General features: G+C 35.7%; 1 protein-coding gene across 1 annotated transcript; it reads right to left on the reverse strand.

The window, feature by feature from the left end:
- Nucleotides 1-15,409: 15,409 nt before the first annotated feature.
- Nucleotides 15,410-18,652, reverse strand: LOC126584708 (putative polyol transporter 1). The gene is made up of 3 exons (XM_050249037.1): nt 18,361-18,652; nt 17,791-18,137; nt 15,410-16,831 (listed from the first exon to the last, which is right to left on the reverse strand). The coding sequence occupies exons 1-3, from the start codon at nt 18,515-18,517 to the stop codon at nt 15,719-15,721; spliced, it is 1,617 nt and encodes a 538-aa protein (XP_050104994.1). The 5' UTR covers nt 18,518-18,652; the 3' UTR covers nt 15,410-15,718.
- Between the last annotated feature and the right edge of the window lie 1,957 nt (nt 18,653-20,609).

Here is a 20,609-nt window from a genome sequence, read left to right on the forward strand (position 1 = left end):
TTCATGAAAACCATGTCTTAGAACTCGAATGTTCTAACTTTGATACTTATAGATGATTCATTCCCATAGCATCAAGCACAATCTTGTTCCCTTCAATTCAATGGATTGTCGAACCATCACAAGTTCGATTTTCCTGATTTGGACGTTTTCTCTAACAACAACTTCAGGTTTATCCAACCTGATTAAGAGCACTGGCATGCTCCTCATTGTATGAATGGTATTGCATCACCATTTAAGGGACCTTAAATTTTCCATGTCGTTGAGTTTTTAAGGATATTCGAGATGACAATGATCATAAATGAAACTTGTTTGTACCATACTTGACCAACCCCGAAACTACTAAGCACCGGTCAACATTATACCGCCAAGGACCCATGAGAGTTTTCCTCCAACCAGGAGACCAATCACAACGCGACACATGTCAACATCAGAAGCCAATCATAACGTGACACGTGTCGATATTAGAGGCCAATTGCAACACGACACGTGTCAATGTCGGAATGAAACTAGAAACTCTCTTCTATAAATAGAGATCATTCTCTCATAATATTTTTTAATGTCATTTGTACTAAATCATTCACTAGTACTCACTAAAGGAGAGCTTGAACCTATGTACTTGTGTAAACCTTTCACAATTAATGAGAACTCCTCTACTCCGTAGACGTAGCCAATCTGGGTGAACCACGTACATCTTGTGTTTGCTTCCCTGTCTCTATCCATTTACATACTTATCCACACTAGTGACCGGAGCAATCTAGCGAAGGTCACAAACTTAGCACTTTCTGTTGTACCAAAGTCCCCACTGATTTTTTGCATCAACAAAACCACTAAAGAAAATAAAGTGAAATATCTTTGCACCACCTCCAAAATGAGCCTAAAGCTTTGATTTGGGGCTAATGAGTTGTCTCCCAACTGGGAATACACCACATGTGGCCGACTTGGAACCTAGTGATTGAGTAGTTTACTTGCTCTGGCATGACCTTTTGGGACACTTAGGTCGAACAATGATGCTACAACGCATCTCCTTACCCGAAGTAAGGATCTTGTGCCTACATGCACACTTTGCCAAGCCTGCTCATTTAGGAAATTGATTTTCTATATCATTTCTCGCAAAGATATGAAATCACCTTTTTTCACAGTGGATTTAAGGGAATATATGTGGACTAATCCAACAAAAATGCAGACCATATAAATACTTATGGTTTTGGTTGATGAATCGACCAACTGGTCACATGTTTGTCAACACACATTGCTGCTAAACCTCCTGGCCGGGGTTTATAATTAAACATCGAATTCTCATGTTCACCCCAAATAAACTTGCCTAGTGATCATAAAGCGCAATTTAAATGATCACCTGGATTTTGGTGAAATTACCAAGTTTTCAGTTTCTGCCTAAGGCTATGCAATCTTGTACACAACTATGTTGGTCTGCCTTAAGGCCCATTGCCACCCAACCTATTTGACGTTACAGTTGGTTATTGGGTACGAACCTGACGATTTTCGTATTTACACATTTAGATGTGCATTCCATGTGCCAAGTTATGCCGCCGCAAAGTACCAATATGAGTCCTCAAAGAAGGATGTGAATCTTTGTCGATCATGATTCTCCTTCACACTAGCTCTTTTCGAGCCATTGCACGTGATCTCTTTACCGCTCATTTGTGGGTTGTCATTTTAATGAGACAATCTTCCAGCCATTAGGGGGAGATAAGAAGATCAACGTTCTTGGAGAATGGCGTGAATTTGCATGGACGTTGCCCACTATGTCTCATCTCAATCCCCGTACTGCACAAGTGTGATAAGCAAGTACGATGTATTCTAGCTTTCAAAATGTTGCTCTAGACACATTCCTTTGATCTAGCTAAAGTGACGAGATCATATACTAGCTGCAAATATACCTGCAAGGATAAACGTACTTAACGAACGTTGAGTCAACATCCTTGAAGGGTGTGCCACCCCCGTTGGACGATCCGGTACACCGGTAGATAGCTAATCAATCTATCTTGACCTAGAGCACGACAAATTACTCGGTTCGTAGGATTCACTTCCCTAGAAGAGGAAGACACTGCACAACAATGAATCCATACTTGATCGTTGTCTCAAATCACTTCCATCTCATGAGATTAATCTGGATTACTCCTGAGAAATGAAGTTCTTGGTCCAGTATACTAGTTTGGATAAGCTAAATGGAACTGAAATAAGATTACCATCGATGTGATGCAAAATATATAAGCACACAAATTAAACCCTCTCTTTATCAATTGTAGCAAAGTATGTAAGTAGGGATCGTTCTAAGCCGGGGATTAAGAAGGATTGCTAAAACACTTAAAACTGACTCAAAAACATAAAACAAAATTTAAAACACTAAACTAGACTCAAAGAATGCAAAACTAAACTAGAAAACACTAAAACAACTCAAAAGACTCAAAACAGCCCAAAAACACTCAAATCTGCCTAAAAACACAAACTGGGCAGATTTGAACTCTAACACTCATTTGGACGAATTTTTGGGTTTTCTTGACTCAAAACACCTAAAAACACAATCTAAAACATATTCTAACTAGTTAGACACTCTAAAGTAAAGGGGGTTTGGTTTTGGATGAAAATTAAATGAACTTAAACAAGAAAGACTTAAACAGATTTTAAACGAAATTTGGTGAATTAGATGGATGATTGGCTAGCTAGGAGGTTCTTCTCCACACATGTCACACTTGCATACAAAACGATTTCCAATTGCTTTTCAATAAATTATGAATCCTCAACGCCCCAGATTAACCGTGAATTGCACTAATTAACCCTCAGATTTTCCTAAAGTTATTGAATTGGATGATTGCATACAACAACCCAAAACATTCCCCACAAGTTCTTTACATGAATTGCATAATAAAGATACAAGCAAGAATCATTAAGTTCTATGAAAATCATAAGCATTGACGAGGCACTTGTTACTATGAATTGCATGAAACTTATGCCAAGAATTTACTTAACACGATTGTGATTAGCAACCTTTACTACTCTTGAATATAAGTTCATAACGATTAGGTGAAAATCCCTTATATCCTCGCATCAGATTTATGCATGAAAATTAAGCGTGCACTCTCAATCAACACACACAAATCAGTTTTACTTCATATAGATAAGCAAATTGAATTCACAACTTATGAAACGCAATTGAAAGTAATCAAATTATATAGCAAGCATAAACATGGTTTCGAATCCCCCCTAGCCAAAGGGGGTTTAGTTCCTCATATGCACAAAGCAAAGATAAATAAATTTAGACATTGAAATCTAAAGAAAGAAAACACCTAGACGCGCCAACTTGGACAGCAGGTGCATCCACAAACTTCTCCTTCCTCCTTGCTGCGGCATAAAGCTTGGGGACATGTTTTAGGGTTATGAATGGTGTGGAATGGATGGGGGATAGTATGGTGGTGTTTAGGAGGATGGGTGGTGCGGCAAAGGGTGTTTAGGTTTAGGAATTATGGAGAATGGTGGTGGAAGGCTGCAGCAGAGAAGAGCTTATGTTTCTGGCATGGATGATGAATTATGAGGGATGGTAGTTCGGCTAAGGCATAAATAACAATATATATAGGCACATAAAACCCTAGGGATATCAGATATGGACTTGTAAAATCCAAATCCACAAGGAAAAAGGCTTAAACAATTAGAATCCCCAAGGGAAAAGGCCAAAAGGTGTGGCAGGGATAGGGAAAGAAGGATAAGGCTTCTAGAAAGACTTGCAAGGCAATGACAAAGGGGCTCCTTGCTAAAATTGGTGCGACACTTATAGGAAAATGTTCTAGAACCTTTCTTTGTGTCCAAAAATGCTTAGGAAACCTTCAATGTTGCTGAAACTTAAGGCTATTTAGGTTTAGGAAAGATCAACCCAAAATATGAAACTTTAGGCTTAACTTTTTTACTTCAAGTAGGAAACCTTGTTTGAGTAGGAATCCTCATTCTTCTAGGAATCCATCTTTGACTAGGACTCCTCCGTTGATTAGGAATCCTTCTTCAATTAGGACTCCTTCGTTGATTAGGAATCCTTCTTCAATTAGGACTCATTCGTTCTTGTCCATTCATTTCGTTCCAAGCATGTGATATCCATTCCAAGCTCAATTTTGCTCCAAAAGGCTCCAAAATGCACCACTTTGCATACTTTGCCCTTAAAACCTGAAAACATATGAAAATAGCTTAAAAGACTACTTTAACTAAGAAAACACAACGTAAATGCACAAGAACAAGCTCACTAAGTCGCATAAATATGCTCCTATCACGATGATATTTTCACTTATATGGTAGCTATCGACATAAATGAAAAGTAATGATATCGAACCGTGTTCCGTTGATTAGTGACAATGTAGAACTGATTGGACAACTGAAATTACAATCCAGGTCAAATTCCTTACCAAAGTGTGTATGCAGTAATCATATCTAATACAACCTTGTACTCGACCTAAAAGGACACCACTCTTTTGAATGATGTTGGAAAATTGAGAGAAAAAAAAAATGATCGTATTGCATTGTAAATGTAATACAATAGGTTCCGGTGTCGCTCACGATCCATGAGATTACTCAGAAGAGATTACTACTCATTACATTTCCACCAGAAAGCAAACTGAATAATGGGTCTTCCTTGGACCTGTCATTCCTACGCTGCCCAACGTAACCCTATTATGTTACAAGTGGGAAAGGAAACGTTATGAGATGAATGAAATAATGCGATATGATGCACGCCTTACGACGTAAGGTTTCTCTCAAAATGTCCTGTGATTGATAGTAGCATTATGAAATGTGGTTAGTTTCTCCATGGGGATATAGATACAGAGATTGACATGTAAGTTCCCGAAGAATTTTATGGACTGGTTCAAATAGTTCCAAAACCATGAAACACCCTCTTAACTCATTTTGAGGTGTTCACTTATGGATTGAAAAATCCGACGGATGTGATATACCCATCTACATGATTATTTGATCAATCAGGGATGATTTATGCCCTCGTGTGTTAAACTATGAAGTCTTATTCCAAATTGCTAGAGTTACAGTTTATGTCATTGACACGAATCTCACTAAAACTCTAGAAAAGCTTGAGAAAACTGCCTCACACCTAAAGATGGAATTTGAGATGAAGGATCTTAGGAAAACTCGTTTATGCCTAGACTTGAAGTTGAAGCATTGTTCTTACAGTATTTTGGTCTACTAGTTGAACTACACCCTGAATGTGTTACCTTTGAGTATACCTATGATCATCCATACGTTATATGCAAATGAGATCCTTGAAGAGGTTATGGATCCGAAATTCCATGTCTAAGTTCAAGTTTGTGCTTTGTTGTACTTAGCTCATTGTATTTAGACATGACATCTCATTCGCTGTTGATCTTGGTAAAGATGCAGCATCACGCCTACACGCATCCACTGAATTGGTATTAAAGACGTACCCTGAAGGTATTAAGAGGGCAAATCCGAACGCATCTCGAGCAGATCCAACCCCCTGATCATCGGAATGATGCTTGCCTTTTTTGTTATGTTGACACTGGTTACTTATCAAACCTACACAAGGCAAAATCCCCAAATGGTTATGTTTTTACCGTTAGGGATATCGCAATATCTTAGAGGTTCACGATATGACCTTAGTTGTGAAATCTTTGAATCGTTCCAAGCCTCACCTCACTTCACTACGCCATAAGTGAGACATGGTTAGAAGTTCTTGTTGAGCATATTCGAAATACTTGCTGTGTTTTCATCCGTCGTTGAGTCCCAACCAAGCCATAAAGACTATGCCGCATGTATCCACCCGACCAAGCCATGATACATCAACAAAGTCAACACCAAGACATATTGCATCTACATCAGCAAAGCATTAGGAGATTGAAGTTATGCAAGCCGATCCCAAACAACCTTGCCGACCTCTACACAACGTCGCTACCAAAGTCAACTTTCCATAAGCTTGTCTGAGGAATTGGTATGCCTAACTATCATATGCAATGCTTGTAGTTATCATTTGGAAGTTATGTCAAACTCAGGGGGAGTATCCATAAGTATACTCATTGATCTTAATGTACTCTTTTTCCCTACGATTAAGAGCATTTTTCCCACTGGGTTTTTGCTACCAAACTAGGTTTTAACGAGGCACCCATCCTAAGCTGATCATACCTTTGTGAGCTCTTCTACTTATGTCCAAAAGACATGTAGTTTTGACTTAATGAAACTTCTCACTTTTCTCCTTAGACTATGGGTTTTTCTCCTACCTTAGGTTTTACCATAGTGAGGTTTTATGAGTTTTACTTTTTATGCATTCTTCTATTGATTTAAGACTCGCATTTGCTCATTGTGTCAATGACTTCATCAATTGTATTTACTTCATCGCTGAAGACCTGATGCGCCATTTACTTAAGTATTTACACACTCAAGGGGGAGTATTGCAATCCTATTAGATTAGAAATATGTTTGTGTAAATCCTAGTATATCTTGAAATATTTCTTATATTCCTATTAGAAGTAGATTACCTATTAAATGTTGTAATCCTAAAGGGAAAGATTTTTATCTATCCTACTACTATAAATAAAGTCACAATGGGGTGATACAAACACACCCCACAATTACACATCTCTCTCCTCTTCTCCCTATGCCGCACCTCTTTCCATATGGCCTCCATAATTATTCAATAAATTATGCCTACAACAAACTCAAGACAGTAGTTTTTATTTTTTTATTTTTTGAAAACTGAAAGTAATTACCAAACAAGATTTCAGTTTTCAATTTTCAGTTTCTAGAAAAGTGAAAACTGAAAACCAAATGGTTATCAAACGGCCCCTACATTATTGACTTTTAGGTATTTTTTTAATTACAAACAATTTACTACTCTAAGCTAGACTAAAGAGATGAGAAATGTTTGACCTTGGAACACACTGGGTTGAAAAGAAATGTCTCATTCACTAGATCAATCCACCACTTATTTTTTAGGTATCTTAATATACAATATTATTGTACGGTGATAAAACAATAAACATGAAGTTCAAATTGTTTGTGCATTCTAAGGGGAAAGAATACTTATTCTTACAAGTTTACAAGAAACAGTACGATACTTGTTATACAAGAAAAGCAATTACGATAAAAGTAATGCTACATTTATCACCTATTTGTATCATCTCTCTAATAAAGATAGGGTTCACTAAAACATGATGATTCCATCTTTATTTGAAAGATAGTACAAATTATAGTACAAATTTGTGGCATTTTTGTTACGATAATGTTCTAAGATCATTTATAACACCACCCATAAAAAACTTGAGAAGAAAAAACACAAAGTAAAGCCCACACAGCCCATACGCTTGATGAGATGATTATTAGCACTTTCAATTTTTTACTTTCCTCACAAAACAATAAAAAAATGCGAACTGTCACGGGCCATAAAATCAAGTGTAAAATGGGTTTGATTGTATGTTTCTAAAGAGGAATTCTGAGAAGGAAAAAGAGACTCGTTGGATCACCATACCAGTTTATGCTGCTTGGATCGATCTTTTCGCATATCTGAGAGTCCATAGCTGTTTTTGGATGTGAAACTTGGTTCGAGTGTGCTATTGGATTTCGGGTTGGTATTTTTGTGTTGCGATGGTGTTGTTAGATACACCATCTGGTTGTTGCTTATATGGATGGCGAGTCACTTTATATGGCACGGATACACCATCACTCTTATGTACCTGTGGTGTGACATTATTTGAGCTGCGGACTCTGCATGGTTTGAATGTTTCCTTCTTTCCGGGTTTAGGCCCGTGTACACAGGGATTGGACCTCCCTCTTTAGCTTGGGCTGTTTTCCCCCTTCTTTTGGGGCCTTTTATTTTAGGGTCCGGCTTTAATAATATGTAGACCTAGCATTCATGTCGTATTTTTCATTTTCGTGTCGTTTTCTTGACATACTCGATATCTTAACAGGTCGTGTCATGTAACATCCATTAAAGTATACAGGTAATATAACCTGATCTGAAATTGACTCGTTAATATTATCAGGTTATATGACCCGACTTATTACCAATTAAAGAAAATATATTTTAAATCAATAAATAATGAAAATGAAAAACATAATTTGACCCCAAAAAAATTGAAAACATAATACTAATTTTTGTATATGTATATCACATTGTCACATAAATATTACCTCAAAACATAAAAGCATCATTTGTCTTTTAAGTATTACATACCCCAAAATAAGAGTCTAATGAAAAAAATTTAGTACATTACTACAAAATATCAAATGTTCAAGGATATGCAAAATGAAAGGAGTTGCGTTTCAAGGTTGAGGAAACCTTGCACTTTTTTTACGATAAAACAGTTCAATTTTCATCATCACCAACATAAATGATATTGGTTTATTTTGAACTCCCTTAAAAGTACTATTCATGAGGGTTTGTCTGTTTTTAAAAATTCAAATGACAATGTACCCATCCTCAAAGTATAGAGGATGCTATCACGAGCGTTTGCATTTTATTTTTTTTCACATTTTTCAAACTTGTAAATTAATTATTTTATTTTTTCAATGTGTTTGGTATTTTTAAATTAATTGATATTTTTATTTTTAATGTGTTTTATAATTTTTTAATCTTGCTCTTTATGATTTTATTAATTTTTAAATGAGTGAATTGACGAAAATACCCTAAAGGCTAGATTGTTGACTTTCGTTGATCGCCTTTCGTGAGGCGTACGAGTTATTATTTTACCATACTCTCAAAGTCCTCAACGAGGCAAACGCGTAGGCGTAAGCAGAATTGAATTTGGAGCTACAATTAAGATTTTATGGAATTCGGAACGCAAGGGCAATCTTGGTAATTTTTCAAGTAGAGATATTTTTCACTTTGGACCAATCCTGTGCTGACACGTGGCAAGATGTCCCCATTTTTTTGAAGGGTCCTTTCTTGTCCGGTGATCTCTCTCGCACCCTCTCTATTTTCTTCTTCTTTCACTATCACTCACCTTTACTCCTTTTCCTCATTTTGCCGAGACACACACACACCTCTACACCTACAACCACAACAAGGCAACACCCCCACCATCATCCCTTGTAATCCTTGTGAACCATTGGACCTAGAAATAGGAGAAAAGCACCTAGAAAACCACCTCCCCGAGCTGCACAGTACAAGCATTGTGCATCACTTTTCTTTGGTGAATTCTAGCCATTTCTGGCCAAGGTAAGCCTCGAAATTGGTCCCTATCATTGTAGATCATGTCTAAGCTCATGATTAGTAAGTTTTTGGGTGGTTTTGGTGGTTTAGGAGCTCGGAAAACACAAAGGAAGGTCATTATTCATTTTTAGAAATTTTGAATCCGTGGTCGTTTGGCCACATTCCAGCCATTTTTCCGACTAACTCTGATCTCCATTGGGCCTCCTAAGGGTATGAATCTCTTCTCTACATTTCTAACTTCTGGTTTTTGGATCATCAAGTTTGGTTAAGTATTGAACTAGAAATTAGCTATGAAATTTGGAAATTTTTTTTTCTAGATTTCTGGAAAATTTCGCCATGACCATCATGCCATTTTAGGCCGTTCCCCCGTCCAACTTCGGCCACTATTGGACCCTGAACTGGCATAAACTTTTTTTTTTCTCCATATTCTTAGCTTCTAGTGAGCTTTTGAATCATCGAATTTGGTTAAGTATCAAGTTAGATATTAACTTTGAAAGTTGGGATGAAATTTCCCAGATTTCTAGAAACTAGATCCGTGGTCATTTGGCCACTTTCAGGCCATTTTTCCGGCCAACACCAACCTTAACACGGCCCTAATTTGGTATGGTTTTGTTCCCTACATTTCTAAATTCAAAATGGCTTTTGAATCACTGATTTTGGTAGAGAATCGAGCTTGATAAGAGCTTTGGAAGTTGAACAAAAAACCTGCAAAATTTGCAGGAACTCACAAGGAATGCAAGTACGTGCATACTCGCAGGTGCGTGCAGCAGCGCGTGGAGGAGCCCGAGGTCCCTCCTTAGGTTTCTCGACATGGCGAACTCGAATCTGCCTTCTGTTTTCCAAAATTTGACCGTTTTAAAATAGTTTCTTTATTAGCTATACTTTGTATGAAAATGCGTTTATATGTTAATACGTTATGTATTTACATAAATGGCTTCATTTCTAGATGAAACATATCACAAGGACTCTCGATGTTATGAGGCGGGTTCGATTCAACGACATGAAGTGTGAGTGGGTCTTTTCTTTATTTATATATATTGGTTAGTTTCCATATATACAAGCATTAATAAATTATTTATGCGATTGCCATGATTAAATTATGTTTATAAGAAATACCTTATTGTTGGGAAATGATGAAATAATCCTACGGATGCACATGTAAGCTTACTATAGGAGATGCCTTGATTATATTTCTGGTCATGAATAGTACAATGTTGATTAGAATTGTTGAATGGATGTGGCATGATTGTATTTATGTAGTCTGCTTATCATTATTGCACCCCGGTGTTAGTGCTGGCCTAGGGTCAGGGCCAGTCTTTCACGTGCATGTTCACATCTGCATCGCATGCTCGCCTTGGATCCAAGTAGGTGCCATTCATGTCGTACAGGTTGCAATAGGCAACTCCGACATCTTGTCGTACAGGTTGCAATAGGCAACTCCGACTCGTATGTGACTGCGAATAGCGCCAATATTCATGTGATTGTGACACAAGAGCGTATATTATGATTACACCCAGTCCTGTTGTATAAGTTGCATTAGGCAACTCCGACTTGTGTGCTAACATAAAGTGATGAGCATCAGTACAGTCGTACAGGTTGCATTAGGCAACTCAGACTTGTGTACTAGCATAGATCGATGAGCATCTAATTTTATTATGCTACTATTGAGAAATTGTGATTGGCATATTTCTAGATTTATTGTTGATTTACATTTGATTTCATACTTATACGTAGTATGATTTTCTGGAAACTGTACTTGTTTTACAGCTAGGGGTTACAATGTTTTCAGAAAGATTTTTATAAAACTTTATTTTCAGGCCCACTCACCCTTATTTTTTGCCCCTCCAGGTTTTAATAGCCGAGCTTTCGTATTGACGAAGATTCTTGGAAAATCTCAGTATAGGTGGCTACCTATGATGGTATAATCTTTATCATACCTTATTGTACTTTACTTATGCTCTGTCATCACGTGTGAAATGAGTTAATTCCCGCTCACATGCGACTCTTATTTTAGGCACTTTTAGGTTTAAATTTATTCACATTTTTCACATCACTACACTTTATGGCTTCATCACCTTCCAGGTGTTGGCTAACACAGCTCGATTTGGAGTCCTAGTAGACATTTCGGGTCGGGGTGTGTCATACACTATGGCTATTGTAGTTTAAAAAATTAAAATCATCAAAATAACTTTTTACTTAATGTGTCAGAACAGATTATCCGCGTGTCATTCTCATATAAACCTGTTAAGGACCCATTATTAACGAGTTCTTATTGTGTGACTAGATAATGACCTGATTAGTTATCGTGTTGACCCGAAACCTGGCTGCACGATGTACAATGAACAAACACGATTGATTGATCCTCCAGATCCCCACAAAGAGAATCCTTATCCCCTCAGGAGGGCCAAGAGTTCAAAACCAAGATTCGAAAAATCACAAATTACCTCACCGCACCTACATTAGAATAACTAATTATTATCCAAACATTGAATTTGATTTGATTTTAGAAGAAGAATGGAATGACCTTTTTACCTCTACTTGTGGATGAGATTTTGATAAAAAATTTCAATTTGTACTATGATTGATAACCAACTTCGCCACAGGGTTAAAATTAATAGTTTTCCACCACATGAGTCGATTTGAAAGTAGTATCTCACCACAGAGATCACGAAAAACATTTGGCCTAAAATTAATAATTTCAAACAAAAGAACGAAACTCCAAAATCTTGATGAATGCGACGAGGGAAAACTAGTAGTTACATTTTTGTGTACATAGAATACCACCACGTTGTTTGTTTATTTGTTAATATACCTCTAATAAGATATATCAACTATGTCATTTACATATATTATAACTTTATAAATATCAAATGGTAATATTACACGGCAGTGTTCCCGAAACAAACAAAATTTCTCTGAAACTAGCACCATGACCACCCAAATTTTAAATGCAGGATTGTAATCATTTTCTTAACGGCCTCAACCTAACTTCACCCTCGAGGCCAATAGAAGAAAAAAACAGAACTTCACTCTCAATGGCCTCAACCATTTGGCAATGCATCAGTAATTAACATTTTTTAATTCTGGTTTGGAATTATTGATTAATATTGGTCCCCAGAAGCGTGATCTCACTGGACCTCAACTTTGATTGATACCAGATCACTAGACACCGTTCAGTTATACAGAAAATCTTGTCCTATATTTTAGACAAAGATCATGTGACGCGTGGGGAGCTTGTGATCGCCAGAATTTGGAGGATTAACTTGTTAGATGATACTGTCATCTTATAGCTATCCTTATGAACCCAAGATGCAATACGCGTGGGGAACTTCACCCTCATTGATATCATTTAAGCATCAATTTGCTTCCCTATCTATCAATCTTTGATTGTACAAAGTTTGATTTGTGCTTAATCTTAATCTCACTTATTGCCACAGAATACGATACATAAGCCACTTGTCACATTATCGATGATCAAAATTTGAGAAAGCCCAAGTGTTGCGAACTTTATTACTGTCATTCATTGGTTGCATACAGCAAAAGAAACTTGTCATTCATTGGCGCATGCGATCTGCATAAAATGTTTATTGTTAAACAAAATACATAATCATTGTTTATATCAAATCGAAAAGATAGCGTGTAGAAGCCATGATTAGATTCAAGAATTTAAATCAGTCCGCATAAAAATCCAACTAAAATACCAATTAGTTAATTTAGTTTAGGATAAATCAAAGAAATTGGATGATAAAAGAAATATCAGGTCGATTCAGATAGGCAAGAAGCAACCAAATTCTATCAACCTCTGAATGCAGAAAGAAGAATGGATTATGGACCACGTATTTTATGAGGTAGAAATAAAATCCTTCTATTTTTTTTTTTTTCAAATGCCCTCCCTACCCAATTATTGGAGTTTTGTCTGTTCAACAATATTGTTTTCGTATGTACCCAAAAATTAACTAATTTGTCATCGTTATATTGTTGTTTCTTTTTCGTTTCGAAATTTATTAAAAATACTATTCTTACTATAATTTTCATATTACATTTGTATCATATTTCTAATAGAGAATAAAGATAAGATCTACATGTGTTAGTGACCCTACCTCTATTAGAAAGATGATGCAAATATGATAAGTGTTACATTATTCTTTTTACTAGCTTAAAGTTGTTCAACTCTTTTGATTTATTAGTTATATTTACCTTTTCAACTATTGAATCATGAATATGTTACGTACATCCACTATGACCTTTGTTTTCGTCAAATCATACATAATCATATGCATATAACAAGTACAAAAGTATGAATGATAATTTTCAATAACAAATGTTATTTAGTCTCAATAAACATGTTATAGTTTTTCGTTGGGTCTCAATGCCACAACTCCAAATAAAAAATAAGTTAATACTAATTATAACGATTATTTATTCCGTTATTAAGAAACTTACACCTCAGTTGGTTAAGAATATTTTATTTTTGCATAGTCTCGAGTTCAAATTCTCACCCTTCAATATCACTTATATAAAAATTAATAACCGTTGTTATGGGTTTGATTGGAAGAGCTTAACTTCTGGTATGACTTATGAGGCTAGGCTAGGGGACATATGGCCTCCCAAAATGTAACTAGCTAGGGACTAGAATCCAAAATTTGTTTATTTTATGCTTACTGTTTTATCAACTTACTTGGTGATGGTTATCCAAGACTTACGCAAAACCTATTTTAAAGAAGGGATAACTTGATATAGATCCAATTTTGTGAGTCATTAGTAGGATTAGTCCACTTCATTGAAATAGATCCAATAATTGAGATTCCACATATGCTTATTTGTGATTTGTACCATATTTACCCCTTAGGCTTACAAATTGTAGTAAATTCACAAAAAATTCTTAATTATGGGATTATTTGTGGTTTAACTAATCCCTTAATTGTAGGATTAGTTATAGCCATATAATTACCTCAACCCCCAGTCCGTTTCATCCCTCCTTTTTTCCTTCTTCCACACAATTCCCTCCGTTAGATCATGGAATCAATCCTCTTCTTTTTTGTCTCGTCTTTTCATGGGTGATATTTTTGTGTTTTCCCTCCAAATTCGTTCCTTTAATGGAGGTATATTATATCATATTTATATTTCTATGTTCCGCCATGTAGGTTTCCAGAATTTTTCTTCCGATATAATGGGTAGTTTATTTTTGATTTGCAGGTAGATTATATATGCTTTGTAGGTATAAAGCATCTTTCTTCCTACACAATAGGTAGTTACTAAATTATATCGGTTTTGTTTTCTTCATAAATAGTAGGTACTTATTAGATAATATTTTAGTATGAGTTTTAAATATTCAAAATTTAAAAACTGAATAAATGATAAAGAAATTTAAAGAAATTAAATATTTTTATCTGAAGGGGCAAAATTGATATCAAAATATGTAATTGAATAACTGGACTCAGTCTCAAAAACTACCTATTTTTTTGGACCTAAATCCAAAAGCCCCTTTAAAGAATTGAAACAAAACCTATTTTAAAGAATTGAACATTTATGTATGGCTTTTTAAGCTAAAATGGTCATTGAAATTTGTATAACTCTTCACTTTGGTCCACTGAGATTTGAAATCAATAAAAATGGCTATTGAGATTGTCCACCATCAATCATTTTGGTTATTGGGTGAAAAATTATGTTAATGAGGATCAAAATTACAAAATTATACTCAATTTAATAAACAATAGGCCAAAATAATTTGACCAAAATTGAGGGTATTTTTATCATTTTATTCCTATTTTATGGAGATTTTTTTGCAGAATGATCAAAATGATTGATTGTAGACAAACTCAAGGACTAATTCTATCTATTTCAAATCTCAGTGACCAAAATGAGGAGTTATGTAAATCTCAAAGATTATTTTTAGCAAAAAAGCCTTTATGTATTGGTGCTATTTTTTAGAACTTTTTTTACAAAAAAATGGAAAAGATATGAATAAGTAGGAATTCTTGTAACATATACAAATACTACAGGTGTGGGAAGTTATGAACAAAGGAGTAGGTACTTTTAGAGCGGTGAACAAAAAATGCAGGAGTCATTTGTTTTTTTCTAGAAAAGAATTATTTTCATCATTTCGGCTAGATTTTTTGTTCATTTTGGCCTGCTCTCCTTCTTGCCTATGCTTAAAGACTTTTGGGTTAAGCTACAATCTCATTGCTTTTAAAAGATTAAGAAACAAAAAGAAGTTGGTGATGGAAATCAAACTTGAACTGAAAACTTGTTGTATACACGTTGAAGACAAACTCTTCTACATGCTCATGAAAACAAATTCGTACAATACACATCAAAAACACTCTTTTTCCCTTGCTAATGCATGGAAAACAAACTTGTACAATACATATTGAAAACAAACCCTTTTCTCCTCTGTCTCTGAGGTTTGAAACCCGTTTACATATATAGCCGATTAAGAGGAGGTACATTATATAACCGACGCCTACCCAAATTTTCGTCAAAGAACTAAATGCACTAACCATTATATCATCTACTTATCACACTAATCTAATTACCTATAATCTAATTACCTAGCCCTTTTGTACCTAATTCGACCGCACCAGTTCCATTGTTGCCATCGCCATGATTAACTTGGGTTTTCGTTTCGAGCATTGCATTCGCTTCTCTCCACTTGTGGAACTTACCAAACAAGATCTCCATATCTTCTAGGGTTCTACCTTGGGTCTCCGGGTACATCGTATAAAAGAACACCCATGCAACAGCAGCAATTCCCCCGTAAAGAAAGAAGGCCCCACCCATTGTGATGGCCTTATACAACGAAATAAACGTCATTGAGAGGACCCCACTCACCACCCTATTCATCGCCACTCCCATACTGCAGCCTTGGGCACGTAGCTTCAACGGAAAGATCTCAGAGCTATAAACCCAAGTGATGGGCCCCAATCCGATAGAGAAGAGCGCGGCGTACGCTATTACCATGGTCAAGCACAGTGCAGTAGTCCACGTCATCTTAGCCCCGTGGTGTTGATCAATGATTGTAAGGGCGACACCAAGAGATCCGAGGGAAAATACCATCCCGGCAACACTAGATAGAAGCAACGGACGCCGTCCGATCCGATCAAGCAAAAACGTGGCGACCAGGATGAAAACGGTCTTGGCTAATCCAACGGCTACAGTACAGAGTAGCTTGTGGTCGGAGTTGGTTATCCCAGCCTTCTCAAAGACTCTTGGGCTGTACAAAACGATGGCGTCGATGCCCGAGGCCTGCTGAAAGAAATGGATACCGACGGCGCAGATTAAAATGTGACGAACTGCTGGTGTTGGATGGAGGAGCAACTCTTTCCAGACGTCTTGGCCTTTGCTACGTTTGGGGACCTGAACGACGTCGTCGGTGCAGTGCTCGGGGATTCCAGCAGCTTCTTTGATGTCCGCTAATCGAAGCAGAGCCTCCTCCTTGGAGTCTGAGGTTTTGTTGAGAACACGTGTCGCGTCCCCGAGCCGTCCCTGCATGACGAGCCAGCGCGGCGACTCCGGCATGGCTAAGACGCCTACGGCCAAAAAAACGGAGGGGACTGCGCCGATGCCGAGCATGAGCCGCCACCCCAAGTTAGTTGGGAGCTTCGAGAACGCATAGTTGGACACGTAGCCCAACAGTATCCCTACATTGACAAAGACCTAGTATGCATTCACACAAATCAAATTAGTGAAAACATAATCAATTCATAATAAAAACAAAATCAATTCATATCTGCATTCCACAATTTTTTTTCTTTAACTAATAAATCATTTCAAGCTTTTCAAAAGTGATTTTCGCATCATAATTCTTTTTTTTTTCTAAAATATTTTATTCATCTAGCATGTAACTTTCTTTAAATTTATACAATTCATATGTCAAAAAAGAGTAGTGTTATGTAGATTGAGTTTGTAGACTAAATTTGCAATTAAATAATGTGTCCGCAATAAGAAATAAACACGTTAACTAAATAATAATCTAATCATCAACTTACATATCATTTAGTTTACAAATTTAATCATCTTAAGTATTACCCCAAAAAATAATAAGAGTGCATGAGAGAAAAAATTACAAATAATTATTTACAAAATTTTGTTTCCCTAACATTACCCAAGAAAATGAGTGCATGAGAGAGAAAAACATTGCAAATAACGCGTTATCCAACATTATCCTTTTATAATTATTCAAATTTTATAGTAATAAACTGTTAATTTTGTTTTCATGTGGAGGGAAAATAAAAGAAATTCATGAAAAACCACATAAAAGAAAAACTCCTGACATATCGAAATTCTTATATTTGTATAATGTTTTTAAGAATAATGTTGCACATACCACCCATTCGTTTGTAGCACCTTTCTACTAGAGGTAGGGACCACAAACTCCTTTCTACTAGAGGTAGGGACCACAAACTCATGTGAGTGCCATTTCCTTTAGAAAAATAGTACAAATAAATGATAAGAATAACATTTTTGTTTCTTAAAAATATTGAAGGCATGCATGTGGTAGGTCTCACCAACATGCTGCCTGTGCTTTGGGTTGTGAACTTGTGATAAGCTCTAGTACTATGGCTGTTTCGCTTTATGGAAAATGATATAGCGGTTATGGATGCATATAAACCAACCTCTGGGAAAGATGTGAGGAACCCACGAGATGACGCCGGCGAGACCTCGGCGGTATAGACAGGAGCGATCATGAGGGCGTACCCGATGCCGATCCCAGCTACAAACCGGCCGACCATTAGAAAGGCATAGTTTGTGGAGAATCCCATAAGAAGAGCTCCTGCAAAGAAAATAGCCCCGGCAAGGACTATGGTGTATCGGCGACCAATCCAGTCGGATGTTCTTCCGGCAGCGGCGGAGCCGAAGAGGGAGTAGACGTTTATAATACCGAGTAGGATCTCAATTTCCACGTCGGAAATTTTGAGGTCCTTTTGTATGTAGATTGCAGCTCCACTCATCACACCAATGTCTATAGATATATAAAACCAACATCAACACATGCAAAAATATAACTTTTGGAATATTAATGACAACGAATTGCTTCAATAAATTAAGAATTTTTTCTCGCGACTCAATTTTTATATTTATCATGTATTTTTATCATTAAAGCAAAAGTGTATACGACTACTTTGGAGGGTTAATAATAATTAAAAACAATCTAAGGAAGCAAAATTTGAAGTACATATCCTTACCATAACCCAGCAAGATTGAAGTCATGGAAGCCAAAATGGCACAACCAAAGGCGTACTTATTTCTTTTGGGTTTCTTTTGGGGATCAAAGTCTGAGAGGCTTCTGCTCCCGGTTTGTTGGCTGAAGACGGCATTATCTTCAGCTCTCCGGCCGGCCATCTTCTCAGAGAAAAGAGATGTGGAGGGGAAAAATAGATCCTAATATTTGCAGAGATGTAATTTAGGGCGAGAGAGAGAGAGAGAGAGAGAGAGAGAGAGAGAGAGAGAGAGAAAGAGAGACTTAAGTGGATATCAGATGTTTTGAGAACTTGAGATGATGAGGGCTTAAATAGACGTTAAAAAAGCTAACATCACTTTAATAGCATAAATAGATACGTGAGTCACAACTCCTCTACTAGCGACTCTGCATCTCTCTCTCTCTCTCTCTTCCCACCAGTTCTTCCATCCCTCTAACATATTCGTCCATTCAAACGACAAAAAAATATAAATTAGTAACAGTGTTTCTCTCGTTTTCATTTTCTACGTGGGGCGATGACCAACCGACTCTTTCTTTAAAGATAACGTACTCATTTTGGATAAGAGAATTTACATATTTTACCGCAGCCTCAATTTTGAAATATTTTTAAGGAAAAATTAAGTTTATATCCCTCATTTTGCTATTCTCTTGATTAAAACCTTATTCATTTTTAATTTTTTATCAAGGTTATTGAGTATTAATAACATCATTAATTATTTCAATAATAAAATAATTTTATTTCTAAATATATTCATTCGGTTAAAAATGTTACAATTAATATATTTATATTTATAGCTAAATTTTTTATCATATATTTTTATTTTTAGTTTGTACCCATTTTTAATTTGCAAACCTTTTTTAATTTGTACCAATTTTCTTTTCAGTTTTAATTTGTACACATATTAATTTCTTTTTTTGCCCTTATTTTTTTTATAATTTCTTTTTTTGCCCTTATTTTTTTAAAGTTTTATTTGTATTTGTGTCCATGGCTAAACTTTGTATCATATATTTATATTTTTAGTTTGTATCCACTTTTAATTTGCAACCTTTTTTTTTAATTTGTAGATTTTTTTTTAGTTTTAATTTGTACCCATGTATTAATTTCTTTTTGCGCCCATATTTTTTAAAATTTCATTTGTACTCACAAGTTTTTAATCTTTTATTTGTACCCTAATTTATTTATAATGTACCTATTCTTTTTTATTAATGTACCACTTTTTTATATGTGAAATGTACCAATTTTTTTTTGTAAAATGTACCAATTTTTTTAACTCATGGATACATTCTTTTGGCATTTATTATTTCTTATTGTTACATAGTTTTTATCCATTTATTCAATCAAAATGTGTGAATTTTTTTTATTATAGCCTTTTCTAATAGTATTATAATGAGGAATTTTAAATTTATAGGATTATAAATCTCTTAAAATATCAAACAATTAATGTCAAAACTATAAAAATATAAATATTAATAGTACTATAATGAGGTGTACAAAGTTAAGGAACTTTAATCAAACTTTGAATACCATTAAGGTTTTAATCAAAGAGTGTTAGGGACTAGGAATCACATCCAAAGTATCCCTATTTTTAATTATGTGAAAAAAGAAAAATAGGAAACTCATTCACTCATTCAAATCAATACAATGTCAAGCCTTTTAACTATTAAAGTGATTGGTGTATGAAAAATGAAGTGAGAGATTCACCATCATCATGCTGAGGTCAAACACTCCAAGCCTTCGGATTAGTAGAGCATATTCCATCTCTAATAGGTGTGTAGCAAATTATAAATTGTAGTTTCTCAAGTTTATTTAGTAAAAAAAAAATGAATCGCTATAATATGTTATGTACAACTCAAATATCGAATGAGTGCTAACAAAAAAAAAATTCAGAGAGTAATTCTATTTACTCCTGCAACACAAACATATACTATTATTGATACAGTCGTTAAAATAGGTGAATTCCAACCAGTTCTCTTATAATTTGTCTTCTGAATTCGGACAACTGTAGAAACCAATGACATTTGAAAGCTTGTGTGGGTTACAATGAAATGTCAGACAAAAAGAATAATGTTTTCCCAGCTCCCCTTTGTTCCACAAACTCATTGGTGACCTCACTCGTCTCAATCCCTCTCAATAGTCTCTAAAGGAGTTCCTAATACACCCACAAAACTCGCTCACTCTGACAATTTCTCTCTCACTCGGTATACCCCCAAGATAAATCTTAATCAATTAGTCAC

The sequence above is a fragment of the Malus sylvestris genome, chromosome 10, assembly GCF_916048215.2.
Source record: "Malus sylvestris chromosome 10, drMalSylv7.2, whole genome shotgun sequence".
NCBI lineage: Eukaryota > Viridiplantae > Streptophyta > Magnoliopsida > Rosales > Rosaceae > Malus > Malus sylvestris.